Source organism: Rattus norvegicus, chromosome 20 (assembly GCF_021556685.1).
Source record: "Rattus norvegicus strain SHRSP/BbbUtx chromosome 20, alternate assembly SHRSP_T2T, whole genome shotgun sequence".
NCBI classification, from domain to species: Eukaryota; Metazoa; Chordata; class Mammalia; order Rodentia; family Muridae; genus Rattus; species Rattus norvegicus.
This window is the reverse complement of record NC_141553.1, coordinates 7,194,812-7,207,092: the sequence shown is the minus strand read 5'-3', so window position 1 is coordinate 7,207,092 and position 12,281 is coordinate 7,194,812. Positions and strand designations below refer to the sequence as shown.

General features: G+C 53.8%; 1 protein-coding gene across 3 annotated transcripts; it reads left to right on the top strand.

Annotated features, from left to right (window-relative positions):
- The first annotated feature begins 314 nt into the window (after positions 1-314).
- On the top strand, positions 315-12,231 carry Tulp1 (TUB like protein 1). 3 transcript variants are annotated; one of them, NM_001415067.1, is made up of 15 exons: positions 315-446; positions 561-612; positions 946-1,030; positions 1,136-1,288; positions 1,636-1,791; positions 2,436-2,531; positions 2,620-2,739; positions 2,953-3,071; positions 5,772-5,777; positions 5,863-6,033; positions 6,177-6,289; positions 8,414-8,525; positions 8,602-8,700; positions 10,132-10,303; positions 11,764-12,231. In NM_001415067.1, exons 1-15 carry the CDS (start codon positions 400-402, stop codon positions 11,895-11,897), a joined length of 1,635 nt encoding a protein of 544 aa, NP_001401996.1. In that variant the 5' UTR covers positions 315-399; the 3' UTR covers positions 11,898-12,231. The 3 variants fall into 3 exon arrangements, with proteins under 3 accessions (NP_001401996.1, XP_087453711.1, NP_001101112.1); XM_087597585.1 differs by lacking the exon at positions 5,772-5,777; NM_001107642.2 differs by lacking the exons at positions 1,636-1,791; positions 5,772-5,777 and having other exon boundaries at positions 3,022-3,071.
- The last annotated feature ends 50 nt before the right edge of the window (positions 12,232-12,281 follow it).

Sequence of the window (12,281 nt, the reverse complement as noted above, 5' to 3'; positions counted from 1 at the left end):
CTACATAGTGGTGGAACTGGTGGGGCCCAGGCCAGCCTACACAGGAAGGCCCTGGCTACAGAGCGAGACCCTGCCTGGGGAGAGAGAGAAGGGAAGATAGTCTGGAGGGCCAGTCTGGCCTTTTACTCTCCAGCATCACTGATGTCTTACAGAGGGATGTTGCCCAAGTTGGGTGGAAGGTGGTGTCCTTTTCTTCCTGGCTGCTATACTGAGGACAGCTGGGGTCTTCCCTTCAAGGGTTGAATTCATGGGGCTGGAACATCTTGTCCTCAGAGGTGCGTCCTGGTGGCCTCTTGGCCCGGAAGGTGGGGAGAAGCTGAGCTGAGATTAGCTAGGGAGGGAGGCTGGGAGCTGCAAGTCACCAGAGAGAGGTGGCTGTGACCGGCACACAGGAACGCCATGCCACTGCAAGAGGAGACCCTTCGGGAAGTGTGGGCCTCAGACAGGTGGGAGCCCCCCACATCGCCCCACCTGAACCCCAAGTCCTAGTTTCTGGGCCGCAGTGGGGAGGGGGAGAATAGATCACAAGAGTGGGACAGTGGGTTCCTTTGTACCCTCAGTGGCCACGAAGAGGACTGGCTGAGCCCGGAGCCTCCACCGCGCCCCAAACAGGTGTGTCACCCGGTTTGGGGATTGGAAAGGAGGTGCAAAGATGTTCTGGTGTGCACAGGAAGGGGGACTGCCCGGGACAGGTCCTCTCCCCAACACCTGCAGCTCTTGAAGAGTTTAGAAGAAAAGGGGGGGGTAGGATATGGGGCGCCCAGAAGGACTTGGGGGGCTTTGAGTCTTGGAAGTGACCACCATGCATGGATAGGACATCCACCGGGAGCAGGGGTTGCAACACCCCTTGGGATAATCCGAGGCTATTTCTGGTGGCTCCAAGGGATTAGAGGGGGATGGGAGCCTTAGAATCCCCCTTCTCTCCCCATGACCCCTAATCTGCAGCGACCTGCCCAGGGACAGAAGTTGAGGAAAAAGAAACCCGAGACCCCCGAGTCCCCTGAATCCAAACCCCCTCGTAGAGCTGGGGGTAAGTCCTGGGGCGCCGGGGTTGAGGGCAGGAAAGTGTGGGCGCGGGAGGCTGAAGTGGGGACCTCCAGGCCAGGACCCTGCTGAGCCCGAGGTCCGTCCCCAGCTGGGCGCAGGAAGCACGGGGAGCCGCCTGCAGACCCCGCAGAGCCGCGCACGGAGCAGACAGTCTACGCCAAGTTCCTTCGGGATCCTGAGGCCAAGAAGCGGGACCCCCGGGAGACCTTCCTGGTTGCTCGCGCCCCAGATGTGGGAGGGGGTAAGTGACTGGGACAGACGTGGCCCGGAGAAGCAGGTATCACCCCCAGCACCCAGCTCAGGGCGGGGGGCGGGTTCCCCCTGCCCTTTCCCTGATACAAATATAGGGAAACTGAGGCAGCAGGAGTTCAACCTTGAGCTACTACAGCTAGTAGCCATAAGTACCCCAGATTGGTCAGAAGCAGCCTCGGGAGGACAGGTGGGGACGGATCAGGAGGGAGGGTGACAGAGAGCCTGAGCAGGGTATTTCCCTGCACAGCCCACTTCAAGAAGGTGCGGAGAACCCCGTAGCACCCTGCAGGGACTAAACCTCTGGAGGTTGTTTTATCGGAGAATTTCTCTCCACAGAGGAAGATTCGGAGGAGGATTCAGATGACGACGACGACGACGATGACGATGATGAAGAAAAGGAGAAGAAAGAGGGGAAAAAAGAGAAAAGCTCTCTGCCCCCCAAGAAAGCACCCAAGGAGAGAGAGAGGAAAACCAAGGCTCTGGGCCCAAAAGGTAGGTGCGAGGAGTACCCAGGAACCCATGAGCAGGTGGAGAGAAGAGTTCTCTGGAGGGGCGGGTGAGACCCCCAAGGCTCCCCATCATCTTAGACCTTGTAAAGAAGCTATACCTTGCCCCACTCCACACACTGGCAGTTCCTAAGGAGATCAGTTCTCAGGGCTGCAGAAAACTACTGAGGAGGACTCTTGTTTTCTTTGTGGGGTTTTTGCTTCATGTGGATTAGCGTTATGCTTTTCATAAAGTAGATAAAAGTAAAAAAGAAGTCTGTGGCTAAAGACACTGATGGCGCCAGGCCTGGGCTGCTGCCCAAGACAGTCGGGTCAGAAATGTGTGGGACGCTGGAACCGGGTCTCTGTTGAGGAGCAGAGGCTAAAGGGCTAGCTTGGGAGTGTCCCTGCAGGAGAGGCTGACAGAAGCCTCCAGGGAAGGCCTAGTATTGTTCACCCATTCATTCTGTCCCTGCCTCTTAAGCTGGTTCCTGGAGAGATCATTTTTCAGACTTAGGAAAAAAGTTAACACAAGACCAACAAATCCTGTCTGGCTTTGGCACCCTAGGGGGTTAGAAGGTGACTCTCAGCCTCAAAAGGTTCCTTCCTTCTCTGACCCCCATCCACGCCCCCCAAATCTCCTGTTCCCAGGGGACGTAGGAAGCCCTGATGCCCCTCAGAAACCGCTCAAAACCAAGAAGAAGGAGGTGGGGGAGGGAACCAAGCTGAGAAAGGTGAAGAAAAAAGGTAAGACTGGACACGGGACGGAGGTTGGGGGGCAGGGCAGGGGGCACTGGGCTTGGTACGGTGGTGACTCCTTGTATGCTGTCTGCAGGGGCTGGGGAGACTGACAAGAACCCCTCTGAGAGCCCAGCAACCGTGAGGAAGAAGATTCCAGCCTCCATGTTCCTGGTTGGGGAAGGTGGCACAGCTGAGAAGGGTGTGAAGAAGAAAGGTGGGTGACTGAAGGATTCTGGGACCCTGGATGTTGTGTGTGCAGTGCCCCAGGACGGGTGTGGGTGAGAGATAGAGCACGTGGCAGGCTTCTTGATACCCCTGACCACCAGGCTCTGACCAGAGAGGATTAAAGGAAACCATGGGTATTGGAAAACCTGGCCTGATGGGGTGAAGGGTCTACAGCCTTTCCCCCTCCCCCCTCCATGCTCAGGGCCCCCCAAAGGCTCGGAGGAAGAGAAGAAGGAAGAGGAGGAGGAGGAAGAGGAGGATGCATCCCCAGTGATGAGGAACAGCAACCAGAAGGGCAGAGCGAAAGGGAAAGGCAAAAAGGTTGTGACCCAAGGGGCGAGGGGGACTTCGGGGTGAGGACTTGGCTCCCCATCTATGACAGGGCACAAAGCCCAGGAAGAGCAGGTTCATGGGAGTGGAAGAAACAGGGAACCCTCGGGCTTTCTCCCCAAGCCTCCTCTCTGCAATACATCACCTAGCTCCCAGTCAGAGGACACGTGTACTAGGGAGGCTGAGGGAGCAGCAGCAAGGCACTGGGGTTTTTTGTTTCTGGAGATGGGGGGAGGGCACAGATAAGGTCTTGCTCTGTAGCCCAGGCTACCCTGGAACTCCCAGTACTAGGACTACAGATGTGAGTACTAAGACTACAGGGTTACAGGTGTGAGTACTAGGGTTACAGGTGTGAGTACTAGGGTTACAGGTGTGAGTACTAGGGTTACAGGCTTCCTCGAGGCACATCTTACACACCTTTGGGAACATTGAGGGGCTAAATACTTCTCTGAGGTCATGCTCAGGACTGGAGCCTCCTAGCCATGAAACAGCCCTGGTTCCATGTGCACAGAAACCTAGTGCATAGGAAACGCAGACAGCAGGATCAGGTGTTCAGAGCTAACCATAGCCACGCCCTGAGATTGAGGCAAGCCTGGCCTACATGAGACCCTGCCTCAAAAATAAAATAGATCCAAAAAAAAAAAAAAAAAGAAAAAGAAAAAGAAAGAAAAGAAAAAGGAAGCAGGTTGGGCAGTGGTGGTGCATGCCCTTTAATCCCAGCACTCCAAATGCAGAGCCAGTGGATCTCTGTGAGTTCTGGGATAGCTGTAGTTACACAGAGAAACCCTGCCTTAAAACCAACCAAACAAACAAACAAGACAAATAAACAAATACATAAATAAATGCGGGGGCTGGAGATAGCCCAGCTGTTAAGAGCACTGGGTGCGCTTACAAAGTAACCTGATTTGATTCCCAGCGCCACACTCCTGGTCCTTCACAACCCTTGAAACTCCTGTTCCAGGGGCCCTGACATCCTCTGCTGAACTCTGAAGGCACCAGGCACTCACGAGATACACAGTCATGCACACAGGCAGAACGGTCATACAAAATATAGATAGATAGATAGATAGATAGATAGATAGATAGATAGATAGATAGATAGATGTTTAAATAAAATAGTTAATCTCTGGCTGTCAAAGGCTCCAGAATGTTCCCCAAAGTACAGAGTCCATTCTGGTTGGACGTCTTCCATTGTCGAGACATGCTGCTAAGTACTTTGAAGGGCAACGTACACAGGCCTGAGTACACAGTCAACCCGGAGACCCGGCTGAGAGTTTTGTCTACAGCTCCTCTAAGAAGAGAAACAACACAAGAGCCAGCCCCGGTCCGAGCTTGTGGGGTTAATAGTTTGTGGAGCAATGTCAGGTCTTCAGGGATGAGTTGACAGACAGTAACCCTAATCCCTGTGGCCAGGGGCCACAGTATTTTTTTATCTGTGGTGGAAGCAGCCCTTCGAGCTGCAGCAGGCTTTTGAAATTCACAGGTGTAGAAATGTTTGAGTAAGTTTTCCCAGCTCACATTCCACACATAGTCTGGTGTTTCCCAAGTTTCTCCTGGAGCAGGCTGGAGACCAGTCAAGATGGTCATTTACCCCTTGGCAGTGGGCCCCAGGCTGTCCCTTACCTTGCACACAGTGTAGGACCGCCCTCAGCGAAGGGCTGTTACCGCAGATAACTCCAGAGCCTCCGGTGCTGAAACCCCCAGCCTGATAGGTCAGTCTCTCTGTCCCCTGAGGGACTTGAGTCCCAGTTCCCCTCCTGTGACAAACAGAGCAAGGGGTGAAAGGGCACCAGGGCTCACCCTGCCTCCTCCTGTAACCTGCGTTACTAGGGAAATTCTCCAAAAGCAAAGTGAACTGACAGGGTCATGAGTCAGCTATGTCTTGCCGAGTAACAAACAGCCCCCAAGCTTCTGTGTCTTCAGAGGGCTAGCTTTCTCCTACTTAGTTTCTGAGGATCATAAATCTAGGGACAGCTTCGCAGAACCGTGTGGGCTCAGGGTGTCATCACACACAGCTGTAGTCCCTCGAGAGACTGTCAAGGAATAGACAGTTTCTACAATGGTTAGAGACCTCTCTTTCTCTCTATATAGACTGATCTTGTACGCATGGCCCCAGTTTCTATACAATAGGGACAGCTAACACCCCCGCCCCCCAATGTGTTAAGGAGAATGAAGAGAGTTATTATTTAGAGAGCTAGGCATGGTGGTACAGACTTCTACTCCAAGCACTGGGAAGCTAAAGAGGATTTCAGTGAGGCCAGCCTGGGCTACAGACTTTTGAGGCTCTATAGTGAAACCGTATCTCAAATAAACTAAATAGGGACTGGAGAGGTGACCCAGTGGTTAGAGCACTGACTGCTCTTCCAGAGGTCCTGAGTTCAATTCCCAGCAACCACATGGTGGCTCACAGCCATCTGTAATGGGATCTGATGCCCTCTTCTGGTGTGCCCGAAGACAGCGACACTGTACTCACATACGTAAAATAAATGAATAAATCATTAAAAAAAAAAGAGTTTGAGGGCTAGCCTGGGCTACATGAGACTATTTTTAAGAATGAAAATGAAAACAAGGACGTTACATCACAGAATTCCAGAGCCTTCTATTGTGGGCCTGGGCTGCTGCGGCTGTAGCAGAATGAGGTGCCTCGGCTCCCAGGCCTAGATGTTAGACCTAGCTCTTTTCTCCCTCCAGAAAGTGGTAAGTGGTGGCCTGTCCTGCCCGGGAGCAGAGGGGGGACCTATGGAGCCGGGTGCCCTGACTGATGCACCGTCTGTCCACGCAGAAGGAGGAGAGAGCCCCATCTCCCCCCGTGGAAGTGGGTGAACCCCGGGAGTTTGTGCTGCAGCCAGCACCCCAGGGCCGGGCAGTACGCTGCCGGCTGACAAGGGACAAGAAGGGAATGGACCGTGGCATGTACCCATCCTACTTCCTGCACCTGGACACCGAGAAGAAGGTCCTGAGAAAGGGGGCGGGGCATGTGTAGAGCTGGGGGCGGTGTCTAAGGCTAGGGGTGGTGTCTAGGGCTAAGGGGTATCACAGCTTCTCTGGTCCCCCAGTTCCATCTGCCTCACTCTGTCACCTCTCTATCCCCTTCAGGTGTTCCTCTTGGCCGGCAGAAAACGCAAGCGGAGTAAGACGGCCAATTATCTCATCTCCAGCGACCCCACCAACCTGTCCAGGGGCGGGGAGAATTTCATCGGGAAGCTGAGGTGCAGCCGCGCTTCTGTCCCACTATGGCGGCGGAGTGCTGGGGTGCTCCAGAGGCGTCTCCCAGCCTAGGGCATTTCACACTCGGACACACGAAGATCTCTTGGGGACCTCATCTAGATGGCTTCGAGGGGTGGGGTGGGCATGTCAACACCTCCCCCCGCCCCGGGGGATGGGGAGCGTGCAGAACATGACTAAGGCCTTCGTAGAGGAGGACTTCAGCTCCATGCAGGAAAAGCCAGGCCTGTGACCCTTATCGCTGAGAAAGAACTAACACTTCCCAGCTAGAATCTTCTCTAGGGAACTTATACTGCAGGGTGTGGTGGCCAGCGCCTGTAATCTCAGCTGCTGGGAAGTAGAGGGAGAAGTATCAGGAGTTCAAGGTCATCTTTGCATGTGTAAGAAACTTGAGGCCAGGGTTGGGGATTTAGCTCAGTGGTAGAGCGCTTGCCTAGGAAGCGCAAGGCCCTGGGTTCGATCCCCAGCTCCAAAAAAAAAAAAAAAAAAGAAACTTGAGGCCAGCCTGGGCTACATTAGACCTGTCCAAGAGAGAAAAGGAGAGAGAGGGGAGGGAGGGAGGGAGGGAGGGAGAGAGAGAGAGAGAGAGAGAGAGAGAGGGAGGGAGGATGCAGCTCAGTTGCTAGAGTATTCTCTAAATCATGTCTGGTCCCAGAACCACATAAATCAGGAACAAATATGTAAAACTAGCACCTGGGAGGAGGTCGAGGAAGGAGGATCCACAGTTCAAGACCATCCTTGGCTCTACAACAAGTTCACAAAAGTTCACACTTAGCGTGAACTCCTAAGACCCTGCCCCACAATCTGAATCCCAGCACCAGCAGGCAGAGGCCTGTAGATCAAGATCAGCCTGGTCTACACTGTGTGACAGTCTCAAGAACGAGCAAAAGATGGGGTTGAGGATTTAGCTCAGTGGTAGAGCGCTTGCCTAGCAAGCACAAGGCCCTGGGTTCGGTCCCCAGCTCCAAAAAAAAAAAAAAAAAGCAAAAGCAATGTACTGGATGAATGAACAGGAGAGGGGGTACTCAGCGTCACCTGGATGACTTCCCATATGACCGTCCAGCTACTCTGGGGACGTTTTTATTTTGCTTCCATATTTAACAAAAGGCACGTAGGAGCTTCCCTGAGACTCCGACATAGTTCTAAACACTTTCCAAATATTGTATTTTCTTATGAACCAAACCAGAGGGAGACTGAAGCTATTCTGATTTACAGGTGGGAAAGCTGAGGGCCAGCAGGATGGCAAAGGGAGTGAGGGGCTTGCCACCAAGCCTGATGACAGGAGTTCAATCCCAGGGACCCACATGAGAGAAGGAGAGAACTGAGTCCTGAAATTTATCCTCTGACCTCTGCTGTGTGCACGAACATACACACCTACACACATGCGCGCGTGCGCACACACACGTCATTCAATAAGTCAACTTAAAGAATAATCAATGCCAAGTAGGACACCTGAGACTTTCCTGTTTCCTAGGACCACACGGACGGAGCCAAAATTTGACTGATTTGCTTTATTCTTTCTTAATCTCATTAGTCTGGGTGTGTCGTGTGCAGGCACAGGCAGGCCGGTATGTTCATGTAGAGGTCAGAGGACAACTTGTTAGGGTCAGCTCTCTATCTACCATTGTGTGGGATCGAACTTGGGTCCTCAGGCTTTTGCTATGGACACGACCACTTTGGCAGCCTAATTTTTTTTTTTTTTTCAGAGACAGGGTCTCATGTAGCCCAGGCTGGTTTGGACATCACTGCAACTGCACGCTAGGGGATGACCTTGGCTTCCTGATCTGCCTCCACCTGGCAAATGCAGCAGTTTCTGCCACATCTGCTTTTCCTGCTGCTGGGGACTGATTGCACTTAGGGCCACCCAAAGAAGGCTTAGCACGGTGCCACTGAGCCCCACAGCCAGACCGTCTCAAAACAGCAATAAATAATCATCATCTTAAAAGCTCTCCCTCCCCATAGGAGAAGCCCGGATCAGAGCACATGACCCGCTTAGTCCCAAGACACACACTGCCCCTTGCTCTTGAACTGGGAGGCTGTGGGAAGGCTCTTGGGGTGGGAGGTGGGAGGGACTCCTTGCCTTAGCCCAGTTCTTTTTCCATTCTCAGGTCTAACCTCCTGGGGAACCGCTTCACGGTCTTTGACAACGGGCAGAACCCACAGCGAGGGGGAGGTGGTGACGTGGAAAGCCTGCGCCAGGAGCTGGCAGCTGTGGTCTATGTGAGAAGCCACTGTCCCCACCATGCCAGGCCCTCTTCAGGTGGGATGTGGCCTGATGTCCCTCTCTTTGTTTCAGGAAACCAACGTTTTAGGCTTCCGAGGACCCCGCCGTATGACTGTCATCATCCCTGGAATGAACTCGGACAATGAGAGGGTCCCTATCCGGCCCCGGAATGTGAGCCTCTACCATCCTACCCCCCCCCCCCGTTCTCCAGAGTCTTACCCTCTAGTCACCCACTCAACATCAGGGCCAGGGATCTAGCTTGGCCAAGTGACTTTCCTGAGAACTCTTGACACAGATTCCTCTGGCCACTTGTAGAATGAGCTCAGGTTCCCTGTGATTGAATTCGTGCCAGGCAGGGTGGCACACTCCTGTAATCGCAGAACTTGGGAGGTGGAGGCAGGAGGATCAGTAATTAAGAGCCGTCTCTAGCTATATAGCGGGAGGTTTGCAGGCCAGCCTGAGCTACTTGTAACACTGTCTCAAAGAAATAACTAGTGCTGGAGAGGCTGCTGGGCAGTTAAGCTCTTTCAGAAGGCTTGAGGTTTGTTTGGGGAGGTGGCGAGGTTCACTGTGTAGACCAGGCCAGCCTTGAGCTCACAGAGATCTGCCTGCCTCTGCCTTCCAGCACACTGGGGTAAAAACATGTGCAGCACAGTGTAGCAACACCATCCCCCTTGAAGCCGGAGGAACAGTGGAGGAGGGTAGACTGCAGACAGGGATTGTGACCTATAAGCAAAATCTGGGAGATATTAAGTGTTAGGGAAGGGAGGAAGAACAGAGGGGGACAGCTGAGGCACATGCCTGTCGTGCAGGTTTCCTTCACAGACCTCACGGATGCGAGGGGAGAGGTCTTTAGTGTCTGGGATCTAGGTTTGGGGAAATGGCATTTAGAGAGGACAGCCTGTGCAAGGAGCCTGAGGCAGAAGGTGCCTGATGAGTTGAGGAGTCAGTAGGGGGACCATTATGGCTAAAGGTCACAAGGACCAAGGTGATTCCTAAGGATAGAAGGTGGCCAGGAAGCTGGGCCCTGCAGTTTCTCTGGGCTTCATGGTAGCTTCTTCTGAGCCCATTCAGTAAGAACCAACATCTAAACTGTCAAGGCAGTGAGCAAGAGAGATGGGACGGGCTCACCTGACCCAGTGCTCACCCAGCAGGAGCAAAACCCAGGCTTCATGCTCCAGCACTCGGGAGGTAGAGGTAGGAAGATCAGAAATTTAAGGTCATCCTCTCCTACACGGGGAGTTTGAGGACAGCCCTGAGAACACACACACAAGCACGCACGCACAAGCACGTGTGCACATGCAACCCAGCACTGGGCAGGACGAGATGGGTGAATTTCTAAAAGTATTGATTACCCAGCCTTGCTGAATCAATGAGTTCCAGGTTCAGTGGAAGACTGGAACTCGATGGTTCTAGACTATCAGGGGCACAAAACTCCTGTTGGGTTCCAGCTGCGCCTTTCCACTCTCTTCCAGAATGTCCCCTGGGCATCTGCCAATGCCTTCTGTGGGCTTGGCAGTCCAGTCTGAACAACACCACACACACATGAATCCTGGCCACCTCTAACCACCCTTTCTTTGTTCCCTCTCCTTGGCACCCCAGTCCAGCGATGGACTGTTAGTGCGCTGGCAGAACAAGACCCTGGAGAGCCTGATCGAGCTACACAACAAGCCACCCATCTGGAACGAAGACAGCGGCTCATACACCCTCAACTTCCAGGGCCGGGTCACTCAGGCCTCGGTCAAGAACTTCCAGATTGTGCACGCTGATGACCGTGAGTATCTGAGGGCCACCCAGACCTTTCCCCTACCAACTTCTAATCCGCCCCTCCTCTCTCCCTCCCTCCCTTCCAGGACCCTTAGGTAGGTGCTGGGACACTCCCAATGCTACCTTGATGAAATGAGGGATGTGTTGCTGGAGACTGGAAACCACCCTGAGATCAACCCCTTTGTACGACGGAGGAGGTGGAGGGACCCAAGCCCACACAGGGGAAAAGAGAGAGTTAGAACTTACTGTTATCAAAATAATTGTCGTAAGACAAGGTCTCCCTATATTGACTTGGTTGTTCTGAAACTCTATGAGGACCAGGCTGGCCTCGAACTCACAGAGATCCCCCTCCCTCTGCTCGGCCAGAACAGCGATTAAAGCATGACCACTATACCCTGATAAAACAGAGGGTTGTCTTTTAAGAGCCGGGTTAGGGTTCAGGCAGAAGCATACACCACCTTGGGTGTCTATGTGTGTGGAGTCACGGACAACCTGTAGGAGTTAGCTCTCTTTCCATCAGTTGAGCCCTGAGAATCAAGTTCAGGCCATTAGGCTTAGCGGCAAGCACCATGAAACCGAGGTAGTGCGGGTGCCCACAGAGGTGTCAGATCCCCTGGAACTGGAGTTGCAGGCAGTTGTATGGGTGCTGGGAACCAAACCCAAGGGAAATGAGTGTCCCTCTCAAAAGCTTGGGTCTTACCAGGACTACCACACAAAGGACTCTGGGTCAGAGGGTTTGGTCAGTACTGGTACTGTGTGTCCAGTACCGCCTGTCTCGTGGCCGTGGGACTGCTCTCCAAGCTAGTTCCTGTAGGAGCTTGGTCTGCCACCAGACCAGAGCTGGGGTAGAGGGTTGTTTTGTTTTAAGGCAGCCAGCTTTATCCTCAGAGAGTTTCAGGTCAGGTCATTTGGGAGGGAGGTAGTAGCTCAAGGATTAGGAGGAGTTCAAGGCTAGCCTTGGCTACATGAAACCTGGTCTCAGAAGAGATAGAGAAGGGAGGAAGGGGAAGGCTGATTGGTTGGAATTGGTAACCCTGATCAGAACCGGGGAGGCCTGAGTCAGCACAATTGGTTAAGGGAGGGAACACTTGGGGTTAGAGAAGGGTCTGAACTAGGGTCAAAGGTTAAAGCCTTCAGGACTGGGGGCAGGCCAGAGGAATGAGGCCAAAAGACCACAGAAAAGTATGTGAGGGAAGGATTCTGGTTCCAGCAAGTTTGACAGGGTCGGGTACTGCTAGATTACTGGTTTACTGTAGCCCTAGGCAGCAGCTGATAAGGTAGGGCCCCTGCCCTGAGGACTTGGTGTGACAGACCCTGTACAGGCTGGGCTGGTTGGATGACCCAGAACTGGGAAAGTGGCCAGAGGCTTCATGGGGACTATGACTCCAAATCAAGAAACAAGACCTTTGTTGAGGGGTTGCCTGCCAAGATGGGGTCCAGGGTCACCCCCACGGTCTGTGTTCACAGCCGACTATATAGTGCTACAATTCGGCCGCGTGGCTGAGGACGCCTTCACCCTGGATTACCGGTACCCGCTGTGCGCCCTGCAGGCCTTCGCCATCGCCCTCTCCAGTTTCGACGGGAAGCTGGCCTGCGAGTGACCCCACAGTCTCTCAGCGCTGAGAAAGCATTCGGTTGGCGGCGGCTCGGTCCCTCCCCCATAGCTCCCAGGGAAGGGCTCACCCCTCTGCCTCTCGGCGACCTCCGTGCACCCTCCCAGCCTGGCACCCGGACGGACTGGTGGTGGGGATGGAGATGAACATCTGGTCGCCCAAAAATACTTGCCTCGCCCCCTCCTCCCCAGTCACTTCCTGTCCAGGAGACCGAGTCAGATGTTCGAGGCCCCTCTGGGCCCGCGCTGTGGGGGAGGGAACGACGGTGAAGCGGAGTCAGGGACCCATATCCCCAATAAAGTCACGTCCTGGGCTGAACGCAGCGGTAGTTCCTGGATTCGTGTGTGTAGACTCAGGTGCCTGCGCGGGTGC